Raw genomic sequence first — 14,705 nt, 5'->3', positions numbered from 1 at the left:
TATCAATATATAATGCCTCATTTGCATATTTAAACATTACATTTCAGAAAACTTGTAATATAAAAAAGAATTGTCTTAATGTCAGTAATCAACTGGGGATGTTTCATCGTGATGTCTATTGGTTAATTATTTTTACCCTATTCAGAAGTAGCGTCAAAATGTATGAAATTTTACAATCCATATCTTTTAATGCTGTTTTCTCAACATGAGTTGTTTCTCAGACTCTGAGCCAGAAATCTCCACTTCAGCAGCTCTTACATCCTCCAAGCTTCCCAGTTTCATTCCTCTCTATATTCTGAAGGTTTCTACAGAGGGGTTTGTTCCTATATCATTCATAGCCTGATTTATACAAAATGGAATTCGTAAAACATGAAGAAAGTGGATTTTTGTATGGCTGTGTTAAAAAAAAAAAAAAAAAAAGATATTCAAAATTCCCTCAGTAAAAACCTTTGACTCTAATATGTCAACAAAATGAAACAATCATTTTGACGTTATGAACCCAGACACGACGGCGTTTGGTTTTCTGACATATCTGGGACTTCCTCAACATGTACAAAGCGGCAAACAGCGGTTATTTCTGGAGGACAGCGAGGCAAAAATTTGCTCCGCGCTTGGTATGAATGCACGCAACAATACGAAGCACAACATAACGTAACTTAACACGCTCCCCAGAAAACGTAAAGACAGAACTGTTCTCCGCCTTTTCATTTTGAAAGAGCAACGACCAATGAGGAAACTCCAACAGACGGCTGACCAATCCTGTAACTTCATCACTCAGTCAGTCAGTCAGTCAGTCAGTCAGTCAGTCAGACAGTCAGTCAGTCAGTCAGACAGACAGTCAGTCAGTCAGTCAGACAGTCAGACAGTCAGTCAGTCAGTCAGACAGACAGTCAGTCAGACAGTCAGACAGTCAGTCAGTCAGTCAGTCGCACAGTCAGTCAGTCAATCAGTCAGTCAGACAGTCAGTCAGTCAGTCAGTCAGTGACAGACTTTTGCGTTTGTAGGGCCGGCCCTCTGCGGTCCAGCCAAAAAGTCATCCTTGGATGTAAGTCTCTTCAGAAGAAAAAATTCAACAACTACTGGTGGTCGAGTGATTATTTTATTTAAAACGTCAGCACAGCAGTCGTTATTACAACTACAAGAAATAAAAACTCAAATTAAAAAGGCAGAGTACTGATACCTCCTAAATTTCGATTGTTTTAGATCTTTCTTTTGTCAAAGCAAATGTGTGCTTAGTAGGGAAAAAAGTCCTCTACTTTTCCACGTTTCCCTTATCAGTTCACACTCAATTGCTGTTGAATGAGAGAAAAGACGTTCTCAGTCAGAGTACGTAATTTCTCACCTTCCAAAAACAACTGACTTTTCACCGATAAGATGTCTAAGTAAGTGATAGATAAGTGTGAAACGCCAATTTATTTTTAGTCAAATTTGACAAAGCCTCCCGGTGCAGCTGGATCGCGAGCCCCCGGAGCCGTTCCAACTGTTCAAAACACGTGCTGGCCACCTATGCAGTTATTTTATACTCAATGAATACACACAACGTTTGATTAAATGCGTTGTTTCTGGATATAAAATCACATCTCGTAAAAACACAAGGATACAACTTAAGGTAAAACTTTCATCATTCATATCAAATCTCTTCTAAGAACCTTTTGTTCTTTAACCTTTGCTCAGAGGAAAGACTCTTCTTTCCCTTCACTCTCACATCATAGAAGTCACACAGTAAGATATAATGTATCACCTTTAAAGTAACTCAAGACAAGTATTTTACATGATGAATGAACATAATTAAATGAGATACAGTTGTAAATTATCAAAAGATTACATGATTATAAAATGATCAAATGATAAACAACAAATGCAGTTTAGGCTCTTGGCGTCCTGAAGCAGCCTGCGCTGTGCACAGCTGATACTAATCACCATGACGTCATCAACTGGTGCCAACTTATTAACAATTGAATGCCATGGTTGACCACATGGGGCACAAATACCAACCACTGCTCTATCTACATTATGTTCATCTTAAAATAATGAATTTAACTTATCCTTTTATAATATTTGGCTCCTACGACTGACGCCTAGCCGCGTCAGTCGGCGTCCCGCCAGTACCCCCGACGTGCGGGGAGGTGCGAGGGCCCGTTCATCGCTGCTCGCAGTTTCAATTTTGTCTGTATTTCATTATATCTGTGCAAGCACTTGGTAACTATGTTTAGAAAGGTGCAACACAAATAAAGATTATTATTATATACGGCAGCTGGACAGCAGACCTCAGATCAGCTCTTTCTGCTTGTTTTCCTCTGGTCTGTGAAATCTTACAGATGACGTTAGGAGCACCGGAGGACACAGAGGAACATGATGTTTTTCAGGTTACCTGTTTCCTGTATTACTGTCACGATATAGCGACTGTTTTATAAAAATAACTTTTTTAATCATATTTGCTCTGATCTCGCCTACTTCAGCTGTAACTTCCACTGTTATTTAAATATACTCAAAAATATTTAATCCGGCTTTGAAGATGTGAGCAATGACATACTTAAGATCTAAGTAACATTCCCTGAAAACCTGCCTGCATTAGGGGGCGCTATCGAGCCCGCTGGTGACACCCAAGCCTAATCAATACAGAACTTTGAATTTCGCGCCAGTTCTGATGCGTATTCAACTTTTCGTGAGTTTTCGTGCATCCTAAAGGCCTCAAAAATGCGATCTCCAAGCAGAAAACTAAAAATAAGCTATGAGTGGGCGATATATCGAATCTAGTCGATGTATCGCGGCATGTCCCACGCGCGGCATATAAAATGACTATATCGTGAACATCGACTACAAATTGTCATGTAATGTTTTTAAGCCATCCCGCCGGCATGAGACTCGCTTCGGCATTTCCTTCTCTTCCTACGGCGCCCTCTCACACACAGATACATACGTCACAGACTCCGCCCCTATCCCGCCGCTCTCCTGGGCGAGTGTGTGACGTAATCGGCCGTCGTGTTTTTGTTTATGGAGGGAAGCAGAGAAAGCCTGGAGCCTGGAGAAAGACAAAGAACTGCAGCGAGTACGGTAGTGAGAACACGACCAAAGCAACCAGAACCAGCCCAGAACCAGAATGACTCTGGCTTCCTCGCTTTCCAAGGCAATCCCATATGACAAAAAAGTGCAAAATGCAAAGAAATCACGGCCGCTCTAACCTACATCACAACGGTAGCGTGGTTGAAAAGCCCAGATTCAAAAGACTCATTAAGACACTTGATCCATATGAACATCCAGCTAACAGAACCAAAGCTGTGAGCCTGAATAAGTGGACCAGACTGCTCTGGCCACAGGCTGCACCTCGCGATTGGTGAGTCTTTCTACACTAGTGGGAAAATAATAATTTGTATTAAAAGCAATGTCATAACAGCTTACTGGTAAACATAACAATAAGATACTTTACACTTATTACACAGCATTAAAAGCTGTGTGTGTGTGTGTGTGTGTGTGTTATGTATTTATCAAAATATATAAAGCATGTATTGCCAGATAACTATTTGGTTAAAGTGAATACTGTTGGAAACTGTTTTGTTAAATTTAACTTGTGATTTCCCCCTTTTTGCATGCAAGATTAAAATAGTTCCAACAGAAACCACTAATGAATATAAACAAGAAGGTTTTAATGCAGACATACAGTGTGCTGCAGGGACTACAAGAATCATCATATTGGTGTGATTGTATGCATCAAAGGGTTAAATCGAGCATTTATGAAGTGCTTAGAGGATATTTGAAAATATCGCGATATATATTGTGTATCGCGATATGGCCTAAAAATATCGCAATATTATTTTTAGGCCATATCGCCCAGCCCTATAATAGAGCCTTAGAAAAACAATAGGTTTCCTCGCACTTCGTGCCAGGACATCGTTGGGGTCCTGGCACTTTCGTGCTCTGGCCCTAAATAAGATGCAGGTCCAGGTGGTGAACCTCTGTGGATCATCAGGACACGGCTGATCCTCTCAACACATCCACTTTTCTGATCACTCACTCTGACGGCTTCCATCTGATGAGAGAAGAAGAGAACAGAAGTCATGAATCAGTGTTTACAGAGACTCCCTTCATCAGCTGTCAGTCACTGATGCAGCTCACAGTTCATTTATAAAACTATCATTGGCAAAACCAACCTCCATATCTCCGCTCACTACTCAATATCTCCAACAGTAACCGCAACTTATGTTCTAGCAAATTCATCAGTGTGGTCGTTCCTAAAGTCCTCACCTCCTCTGGTCGTCACTCATTCCAGTTTCCTGCTCCTAGTGACTGGAACGAGTTAATAAAGACACTAAACCTCCACACCCTCATCCCGTTACCCTTCTTTAAGAACTCTTTGGGCAGACCACATCATGGTTACTAAATGTAACCACGGTTCTATGAAATAAGAGCCAGTGATCTGAGGCTTCAGTCAGAATGATCTCAGAGCTGTGACAGAGATGAACTGATCAATGAGAGAACAAAGACATTCTGATCAGATTTGATGGTAGGACAGTTTGATGGATGAGGACCACTGTCTCTATACATGATGTGATGCTGTCAGCTGTAATCCAGCTTTATTTCCTGGAGATATGAACACAACAACAACAACATCTTCTTCACATCAACTCTAACACATGATCACAACAAGCTTCTGGCTGATCTGATTGGCTGACTGTTCTCTCTCTCTCTCTGTGTCACCGTTCTCCTCTCACAGCTTACCTGAGGAAACACATCACAACAATACTGCTGAAACCAGCATGGACCGACTCCGACCCTCTACTTACTCCAGAGTCTTCAGTCTACAGTGTGGATCAGACAGTAGCTTCATTCCTGATTCCTTCAGGCTGTTGAGCCTCAGATCCAGCTCTCTCAGATGGGAGGGATTGGACTTCAGAGCTGAGGCCAGAGAAGCACAGCTGATCTCTGACAAACTGCAGCGCCTCAATCTGAATAAAAAATAAATGATGAAGATAAAAATCACTTTATAATCCAATCAGATGTGTTCAGGTTTTAAATGTGTAGCTCAACATCACTATGTCCTAATCAATGATCTTTTCCCTAAAATGAGTAGAGTGACTTTGTCATTGTGTTATTGTGGATCATCATAATGTCAGCCTTCTACTGACATCATCCAAATGTCACCACAACATTCATACACCTATTCATGTCAACACACATCAATAAAATGCTGCTGATCTCTGTCTTCATCTATGTGTGTGTGCTGAAGGATCAATATCAATGATCAGACATTATTTGTGGAATACATTGAAACAATCAGAAACCAGAGAAATATTTCTACTTCATGAAGTAAACTTGATCAATGTAAAACAGATATTAGTTCAGAGGATCTTCTGTATCCAGATGTGACCATTTACCAACAATGATAAACATTCATTTACTTTAACAACTAACAGTGGACATTTTCTACACTTTCTTTAAGAAACAAGTCTTCTGTGACTGCAGACTAAATTTAGTTCAAGAAACATGAAGATATGAAGAAAATGACATTAACAACTTTATGCATGTAAGTTATGTTTGTACATAAATCAGGTTTAATTGTTAATTAAACATATAAGATCTATAATAGTAACAGAGAGTCAGTGAACTGACCTCAGAGACTCCAGTCTACAGTGTGGACTCTCCAGAAAACCACACAGGAGCTTCACTCCTGAATCCTTCAGCTCGTTTTCACTCAGATCCAGCTCTCTCAGATGGGAGGGGTTGGACTTCAGAGCTGAGGCCATAGAAGCACAGCTGATCTCTGACAAACTGCAGCTCCTCAATCTGAATAAAGAATAAATGATGAAGATAAAAATCACTTTATAATCCAATCAGATGTGTTCAGGTTTGAAAGGTGTAGCTTAACATCACTATGTATTAATCAATGAGCACAACGTTTGAGCCTCGTCTCTGTACTTTTTGGCAAATTCCAATCTGGCCTTCCTATTCTTATTGCTAATGAGGTGGTTTGCATCTTCTGGTGTAGCCTCTGTTCTTTTGTTCCTGAAGTCTTCTGCGAACGGTGGATTGTGATACCTTCACTCCTGCCCTCTCGAGGTTGTTGGTGATGTCACTGACGGTTGTTTTAGGGTTTTTCTTTTCAGCTCTCATAATGTTTGTCATCAACTGCTGATGTTTTCCTTGGTCTACCTGTTCGATGTCTGTTGCTCAGTACACCAGTGGTTTCTTTCTTCTTCAGGACATTCCAAATGGTTTTACTGGCTACGACCAATGATTGTGCAATGGCTCTGATTGATTTCCCATCTTCTCTCAGCTTCAAAATTGCTTGTTTTTCTCCCATAAACAGCTCTCTGGTCTTCATGTTGGTTATACCTTCTTAACTATAAATGCAGTCTGCACAGGCAAAACCCAAATCTGAAACTGAGAGTAGACATTCAGCGCTATTTATTGTTTGAATAATCAATGTAATAGGACACACCTGGGCAACAGAAAACACCCATCAGTCACATGTTCCAATCATTTAGCTCACTTAAAAAATGGGTGGGTTCAAACAAAAGGTGTTATCTTCTAAGTTTTTTAACAGATCTAGATGTAAATACCTGGAAGTAGAAGCTGAAATCCTGATCTCTTGTCTCATATTCATCTTTTGATGTCAAACCCAAATGTTTTCAGTTTACAGCAGAAATAAAGGAATTGGCCTCGCTGTTCCAATAGTTTTCGAGGGGACTGTAAGTGTTGTCTTTTCCTGGTTTTAAAGGCTTCATTACAGTAAAGTGATGTAATTTTCTGAACTTACCAGACTGTCCTAGCTGTTCTATTATTTGTCATTTACACTTAGTCATTATATCCACATTACTGATGATTATTTATCAAAAATGTCATTGTGTAAATATTTTGTGGAACCACCAATGGTCAACCCTACAATATCTTTGCAACATCGATATCGAAGTATTTGGTCAAAAATATTGTGATATTTGATTTTGTCCGTTACCCTCCTTTAATAGCTCATTGGGCAGACCACATCATGGTTACTAAATGTAACAATGGTTCTATGAAATAAGAGCCAGTGATTTGAGGCTTCAGTCAGACTGATCTCAGAGCTGTGACAGAGATGAACTGATCAATGAGAGAACAAAGACTTTCTGATCAGATTTGATGGTATGACAGTTTGATGGATGAGGACCACTGTCTCTATACATGATGTGATGCTGTCAGCTGTAATCCAGCTTTATTTCCTGGAGACATGAACAACATCTTCTTCACATCAACTCTAACACATGATCAAAACAAGCTTCTGGCTGATCTGATTGGCTGACTGTTCTCTCTCTCTCTGTGTCACTGTTCTCCTCTCACAGCTTACCTGAGGAAACACATCACAACAATACTGCTGAAACCAGCATGGACCGACTCGTACACTATACTTACTCCAGAGTCTTCAGTCTACAGTGTGGACTCTCCACAAGATCAGACAGCAGCTTCACTCCTGAATCCTTCAGGTTGTTTCCACTCAGATCCAGCTCTCTCAGATGGGAGGGGTTGGACATCAGAGCTGAGGCCAGAGAAGCACAGCTGATCTCTGACAGCCTGCATTGACTCAATCTGAATAAAGAATAAATGATAAAGATAAAAATCACTTTATAATCCAATCAGATGTGTTCAGGTTTGAAATGTGTAGCTCAACATCACTATGTCCTAATCAATGATCTTTTCCCTAAAATGAGTAGAGTGACTTTGTCATTGTGTTATTGTGGATCATCATAATGTCAGCCTTCTACAGACATCATCCAAATGTCACCACAACATTCATACACCTGTTCATGTCAACACACATCAATAACATGCTGCTGATCTCTGTCTTCATCTATGTGTGTGTGCCGAAGGATCAATATCAGTGATCAGACATTATTTGTGGAACACGTTGAAACAAACAGAAACCAGAGAAATATTTCTACTTCATGAAGTAAACTTGATCAATATAAAAATAAATGTTAGTTCAGAGGATCTTCTGTATCCAGATGTGACCATTTACCAACAATGATAAACATTAATTTACTTTAACAACTAACAGTGGACATTTTCTACAGTTTCTTTAAGAAACACAAGTCTTCTGTGACTGCAGACTAAATTTAGTTCAAGAAACATGAAAATATGAAGAAAATTATATTAACAACTTTATGGATGTAAGTTATGTTTGTACATAAATCAGGTTTAATTGTTAATTAAAGATATAAGATCTATAATAGTAACAGAGAGTCAGTGAACTGACCTCAGAGTCTCCAGTCTACAGTGTGGACTCTCCAGAAAACCACAAAGCAGCTTCACTCCTGAATCCTGCAGCTTGTTGTTACTCAGATCCAGCTCTCTCAGATGGGAGGGGTTGGACTTCAGAGAAGAGGCCAGAGAAGCACAGCTGATCTCTGACAACCTGCAGCTCCACAATCTGAATAAAGAATAAGTCAGTATAAGCATCATATAGATTCATATTTGTTTTCTTAGAAAAAACAAATACTGAATATATTTGTTATTGTCTGATAGCTGAAATAGAGATTATTTGTTTATTTTTCATACTTATGCATTTTTTATTATCATTTCTTGTAAAAAAAGAAACATAATGAAAGTCAAGAGTTGTGATATATTAAGGTTTTAAATGTGCAGCTCAACATTGCTCTGCCACAGTCAATTGACTAAACCACTGAAGAAGAAAATGTACTTTAGCATTAAGGTACTCAGTGTGGATCAGGATAATATCAGCCTTATGTCTGCAGTTTAGTGTCACCACAACTTTCACATCATATTAATATCAGTACAGAAGTAAAAAATGGTGTCTGACCTCAGAGTCTCCAGTCTACAGTGTGGACTCTCCAGAAAACCACACAGAAGCTTCACTCCTGAATCCTTCAGGTTGTTTCCTCTCAGATCCAGCTCTCTCAGATGGGAGGGGTTTGACTTCAGAGCTGAGACCAGAGAAGCACAGCTGATCTCTGACAACGTGCAGTCCCTCAATCTGAATAAAGAATAAATGATGAAGATAAAAATCACTTTATAATCCAATCAGATGTGTTCAGGTTTTAAATGTGTAGCTCAACATCACTATGTATTAATCAATGAGCACAACTTTTGAGCCTTGTCTCTGTACTTTTTGGCAAATTCCAATCTGGCCTTCCTATTCTTATTGCTAATGAGTGGTTTGCATCTTCTGGTGTAGCCTCTGTTCTTTTGTTCCCGAAGTCTTCTGCGAACGGTGGATTGTGATACCTTCACTCCTGCCCTCTGGAGGTTGTTGGTGATGTCACTGACAGTTGTTTTTTTTACAGCTCTCACAATGTTTCTGTCATCAACTGCTGATGTTTTCCTTGGTCTACCGGTTTGACGTCTGTTGCTCAGTACACCAGTGGTTTCTTTCTTCTTCAGGACATTCCAAATGGTTGTACTGGCTATGACCAATGATTGTGTAATGGCTCTGATTGATTTTCCATCTTCTCTGTAATGGAAATTGTCATATCTGCAGTAGACACTCAAAGACCCCCGAGGAGTAGGCCAAAGTTAACCACGTATCTTTAGAGAATCTCAGGGCCTCACATCTAGCAGACCTTGTCACCATAAGCATTAAAACAGTGACCCGAAAGTTTTGTCTTCTGACAGATGACCTCTGTGAACAACAGATGGCTGAAGTACTCGTTATGTCTTGAGATGCTCTGTTCTGATGCTGTTCTGTGCTGACTTAAGGAAAATTATTCACTCTACTATTTTTCCATGACTCTGCACTTATCTGTGTGTTATGTATTAGTATGTACAAAAGCCTGACTAGCTCACTTGCCATAGCTCACTCAGGTGGCTGTGCTCGTGAGTCCATCTGCAGATGCTATTTATTAAATTTACTTGAAAGACAAGTAGAGACCTTGGCTTGTGTCTTGTTTTAATAGAAACTTCCACCACATCTCTCAGCTTCAAAATTGCTTGCTTTTCTCCCATAAACAGCTCTCTGGTCTTCATGTTGGTTACACCTTTTTAACTATAAATGCAGCCTGCACAGGCAAAACCCAAAGCTGAAACTGAGAGTAGACATTCAGTGCTATTTATTGTTTGAATAATCAATGTAATAGGACACACCTGGTCATCACCCGTCAGTCACATGTTCCAATAATTTAGCTCACTTGAAAAATGGGTGGGTTCAAACAACAGGTGCTATCTTCTAAGTTTTTTAACAGATCTAGATGTAAATACCTGGAAATAGAAGCTGAAATCCTGATCTCTTGTCTCATATTCATCTTTTGATGTCAAACCCAAATGTTTTCAGTTTACAGCAGAAATAAAGGAATTGGCCTCGCTGTTCCAATAGTTTTCGAGGGGACTGTAAGTGTTGTCTTTTCCTGGTTTTAAAGGCTTCATTACAGTAAAGTGATGTAATTTTCTGAACTTACCAGACTGTCCTAGCTGTTCTATTATTTGTTATTTACATTTAGTCATTATATCCACATTACTGATGATTATTTATCAAAAACCTCATTGTGTAAATATTTTGTGAAAGCATCAATGGTCAACCCTACAATATCTTTGCAATATCGATATCGAAGTATTTGGTCAAAAATATTGTGTTATTTGATTTTGTCCAAGTCACCCAGCCCTTATAGATATAACTCAGACTGCTGAAGCCTCCGTTTAGTTTAAGATCAACGTTACAGGACATTTTACACAGAACCAGACTGTGGATTTAGTCCTCATCTCGTAACACTCAGGTTATACGAGGATTGCTTCACAGACAGAAGGAATGATGACAGACATCAATAACTCTTTGAATGTACATGAACATGTGAGTATTGTATTGAGATAGAGTTGAAAAAAATATGAACCTGCAAAGATGTTTCTGATGCAGAATATTTATATGTTTTTTACTGTAATCTAAATGTGTGGCTTCAAATAATAAGCCAATGCTGACATGAAAACAGAGCACAGTTAGATCTGCTGTCAACAAGAACGTGAGAATAACTTAGAACCATAGAAAACTCTAATTGGATGGTGTCGTTCATAATCATCACTTATGTGCCTTTAAATTGGTGCAATACGTGTTTGTTGAAGAGTGCTGCACCTTTAGACATGTTCAAATAGAGCGCTACAGGAATGAGTCCTAAAACAAAGAAATGAGTCAGCATTTTATCACTTCCTTTTCCCTTGTCTGGAGGTCAATGGGTTTTTTGAATGGGTTTTTAGTTAGATGCCTGAAATAAGGTCTGTGGTTAAAGGTCCAGTGAGTAGGATCTGGCGGTATATAACGGTGAGGTGAGGAGATTACAACCAACTGAAGCCTCTCCTGTGTGCCAAGCGTGTTGGAGAGCTACGGTGGTCGACGCAAAAACATGAATGTCCCTCTCTAGAGCCATCTGGAGCAGAGCCAGTGTGTAGAGAGTGTGTGTACAAACTACATAAGCTACAGTCAGTGAACTGACCTCAGAGTCTCCAGTCTACAGTTTGGACTCTCCAGTGCAGCAGAAAGCAGCTTCACTCCTGAATCCTGCAGGTTGTTGTCACTCAGGTCCAGTTCTCTCAGATGGGAGGGGTTGGACTTCAGAGCTGAGGCCACAACTTCACAGTGAGTATCTGAGAGTTCACAGCCTGTAAGTCTGTCATGACACAAAAATTACAAAATATATTATTATGAAAGAGGACAGTTTCTATTTACTTCATGCATTTGATGACTAAACAGTTTGATATACACTCACTGGCCACTTTATTAGGCACACCTGTTCAATTGCTTGTTAACACAAATAGCTAATCAGCCAATCACATGGCAGCAACTCAATGCATTACGTCATCAAGACGTGGTGAAGACGACTTGCTGAAGTTCAAACCGAGCATCAGAATGGGGAAGACAGGGGATTTAAGTGACTTTGAACGTGGCATGGTTGTTGGTGCCAGACGGGCTGGTCTGAGTATTTCAAAAACTGCTGATCTACTGGGATTTTCACACACAACCATCTCTAGGGTTTACAGAGAATGGTCCGAACAAGAGAAGATATCCAGTGAGCGGCAGTTGTGTGGACGGAAATGCCTTGTTGATGTCAGAGGTCAGAGGAGAATGGGCAGAGTGGTTGGAGATGATAGAAAGGCAACAGTAACTCAAATAACCACTCGTTACAACCAAGGTATGCAGAATACCATCTCTGAACGCACAACACGTCCAACCTTGAAGCAGAAGGGCTACAGCAGCAGAAGACCACCCGGTACTAGCAAGGTGTACCTAATAAAGTGGCCGGTGAGTGTATACTTCTCTGATTAACATTTGCTCCTCACATCAGTGGTTCAGATAATCTTATCTCACTGGTTGACATGAAACAATAATTCTCATCACTCTCTCTCAAACCTGCAGACTTTTAATCTTTGTTTTTCTTTAATCTTGCAGATGAAGAGAGAGAAAATGTAGTAACATTGAGGCTTCCCTAATGTCCAGTCTGTCAGTGTGATCTGATCCCAGGTCTGTCTTCACAAAGTTAGCATGAGGCCTTCTTGATTAGAAAAGCATTTTTAAAACTCAGTGAATAAGTAATAATAACACAGTTGATAAAGTTGACCTCTAGCTACCTGCTGCTGTCAGGTTCACGTCCATAAATGGGAAAATTCAGTGACTGCTGCCAAACGGTAGAGAAATTAAACAAATCGTGTAATAATATTAGACCTGTACATAATTAAACATTCATATAATTAGATATTTTGATGACTGCATGGCGTTTTGTCATTAACACTCTTTTCTGAGCATCGAACGTATTCAGCTCACAAACACAACTAAAGAACCAATGAGGTTACATTATTACCTCCTTCCAAGGACAAAGGAGGTATTGTTTTCACCGGCAAATACAACTGACTTATTTATGTAATAAACACGTGGAACACATAGGAATAATTTTATAGTGTGTATATTTGAAGAACTAAACTAGTAATCTACACTGATCTATAAAGTTAATCACATCTGGACTTACAGAGCTTTTCTGCAGTTCCTCACAGCTGGAATCAGTCTCAGTCGTCCCTGTTCTGATGTGTTGTACTTCATCAGGTCCAACTCATCCAGAACCTCCTCTGACATCTGCAGCATGTAGGCCAGAGCTGAGCAGTGGAACTCTGAGAGGTTCTTCTCTGATCTGTTCTCTGACTTCAGGAACTCTTGGATCTCCTGATGTACCGAGTGGTCGTTCATCTCCGTCAGACAGTGGAAGATGTTGATGCTTCTGTCAGGAGAGATATTATCTCTGTTCATCTTCTTCAGGTTGTTGATGATTCTCTGGATGATCTCTGGACTGTTGTCCGTCTGACCCAGCAGACCTCCTAAGAGTCTCTGGTTGGACTCCAGAGAGAGGCCATGAAGGAAGCGAACAAACAGGTCCATGTGGCCATTTTCACTTTCAAGGGATTTCATCATGGCTCTCTTCAGGAAGTCATCCAGGGTTGAATGAACATATTCTTCTCCCAGGAAGTCCTTCAGTACTTCTGTGTTCCTGTTTGTGTAACAGTGGAACATGTAGACTGCAGCCAGAAACTCCTGAACGCTCAGGTGAACAAAGCAGTAGACTGTTTTCTGGAAGATCACACACTCTCTTTTGAAGATCTCTGTACAAACTCCTGAGTACACCGAGGCCTCTGTGACATCAAGACCACACCGCTCCAGGTCTTCTTGGTAGAACATGATGTTTCCTTTCTCCAGATGTTCAAACGCCAGCCTCCCCAGCTTCAGAAGAACTTCCCTGTCAGCCTCCGTCAGCTCCTGTGGACTCGTCTCATGTCCCTCACCGTACTTCTGCTTCTTCCTCTTTGTCTGAACCACCAGGAAGTGTGAGTACAGGTCAGTCAGGGTCTTGGGCAGCTCTCCTCTCTGGTCTGTAGTCAACATGTGGTCCAGAACTGTAGCAGTGATCCAGCAGAAGACTGGGATTAGACACATGACGTGGAGGCTCCTGGATGTCTTGATGTGTGAGATGATTCTGCTGGACAGCTCTTCATCATTGACTCTCCTCCTGAAGTACTCCTCCTTCTGGGCGTCAGTGAAGCCTCGTACTTCTGTTACCCTGTCAACACATGCAGGAGGGATCTGATTGGCCGCTGCAGGTCGGGAAGTTATCCAGACGAGAGCTGAGGGAAGCAGATTCCCCTGGATGAGGTTTGTCAACAGCACGTTGACTGATGACTTCTGGGTGACATCAGACACAACCTCGTTGTTCTTGAAATCCAGTGAAAGTCTGCTTTCATCCAGGCCGTCAAAGATGAACAGAACTTTACAGTCAGCGAGCTTCTCTGCTGTGACCTTCTGTAATGTTGGATGGAAAACATGGAGCAGCATGAGAAGACTGTACTGCTCATCTCTAATCAAGTTCAGCTCCCTGAACGAAAGCAGAACCACCAGACTGACATCTTGGTTTTCCAAGCCCTCTGCCCAGTCCAGAGTGAACTTCTGCACTGAGAAGGTTTTTCCAACGCCAGCGACACCGTTCGTCAGAACGACTCTGATGTGTCCCTGTTGGTCAGGTAAGGCTTTAAAGATGTCGTGGCACTTGATTGGAGCGTCATGGAGGGTCCTCTTCTTGGAAGCTGTCTCAAGCTGCCTCACCTCATGTTGGGTATTAACCTCTTCACTCTGTCCCTCTGTGATGTAGAGCTCAGTGTAGATCCTGTTGAGGAGGGTTCCACTTCCTGTTTCATCAGTTCCTTCAGTCACACATTCACATCTCTCCTTCAGACTGATCTTATGTTCATCTACAGCCTCC

At 40.8% G+C, this 14,705-nt stretch overlaps 1 protein-coding gene across 1 annotated transcript; it reads right to left on the bottom strand.

The window, feature by feature from the left end:
- Window positions 1-4,777: 4,777 nt before the first annotated feature.
- LOC119496331 (NACHT, LRR and PYD domains-containing protein 14-like) lies at window positions 4,778-14,692 on the bottom strand (the record flags this gene model as incomplete). The annotated part of the gene is made up of 7 exons (XM_037783545.1): window positions 4,778-4,943; window positions 5,608-5,781; window positions 7,384-7,557; window positions 8,225-8,398; window positions 8,789-8,962; window positions 11,403-11,576; window positions 12,930-14,692. Coding segments are annotated over 7 exons (2,799 nt in total), but the record flags the coding sequence as incomplete, so codon positions are not given.
- Between the last annotated feature and the right edge of the window lie 13 nt (window positions 14,693-14,705).

The sequence above is a fragment of the Sebastes umbrosus genome, chromosome 1, assembly GCF_015220745.1.
Source record: "Sebastes umbrosus isolate fSebUmb1 chromosome 1, fSebUmb1.pri, whole genome shotgun sequence".
Classification (NCBI taxonomy): Eukaryota; Metazoa; Chordata; class Actinopteri; order Perciformes; family Sebastidae; genus Sebastes; species Sebastes umbrosus.
The sequence above is the reverse complement of the archived record's forward strand: the minus strand, read 5'-3'. Positions and strand labels throughout refer to the sequence as shown.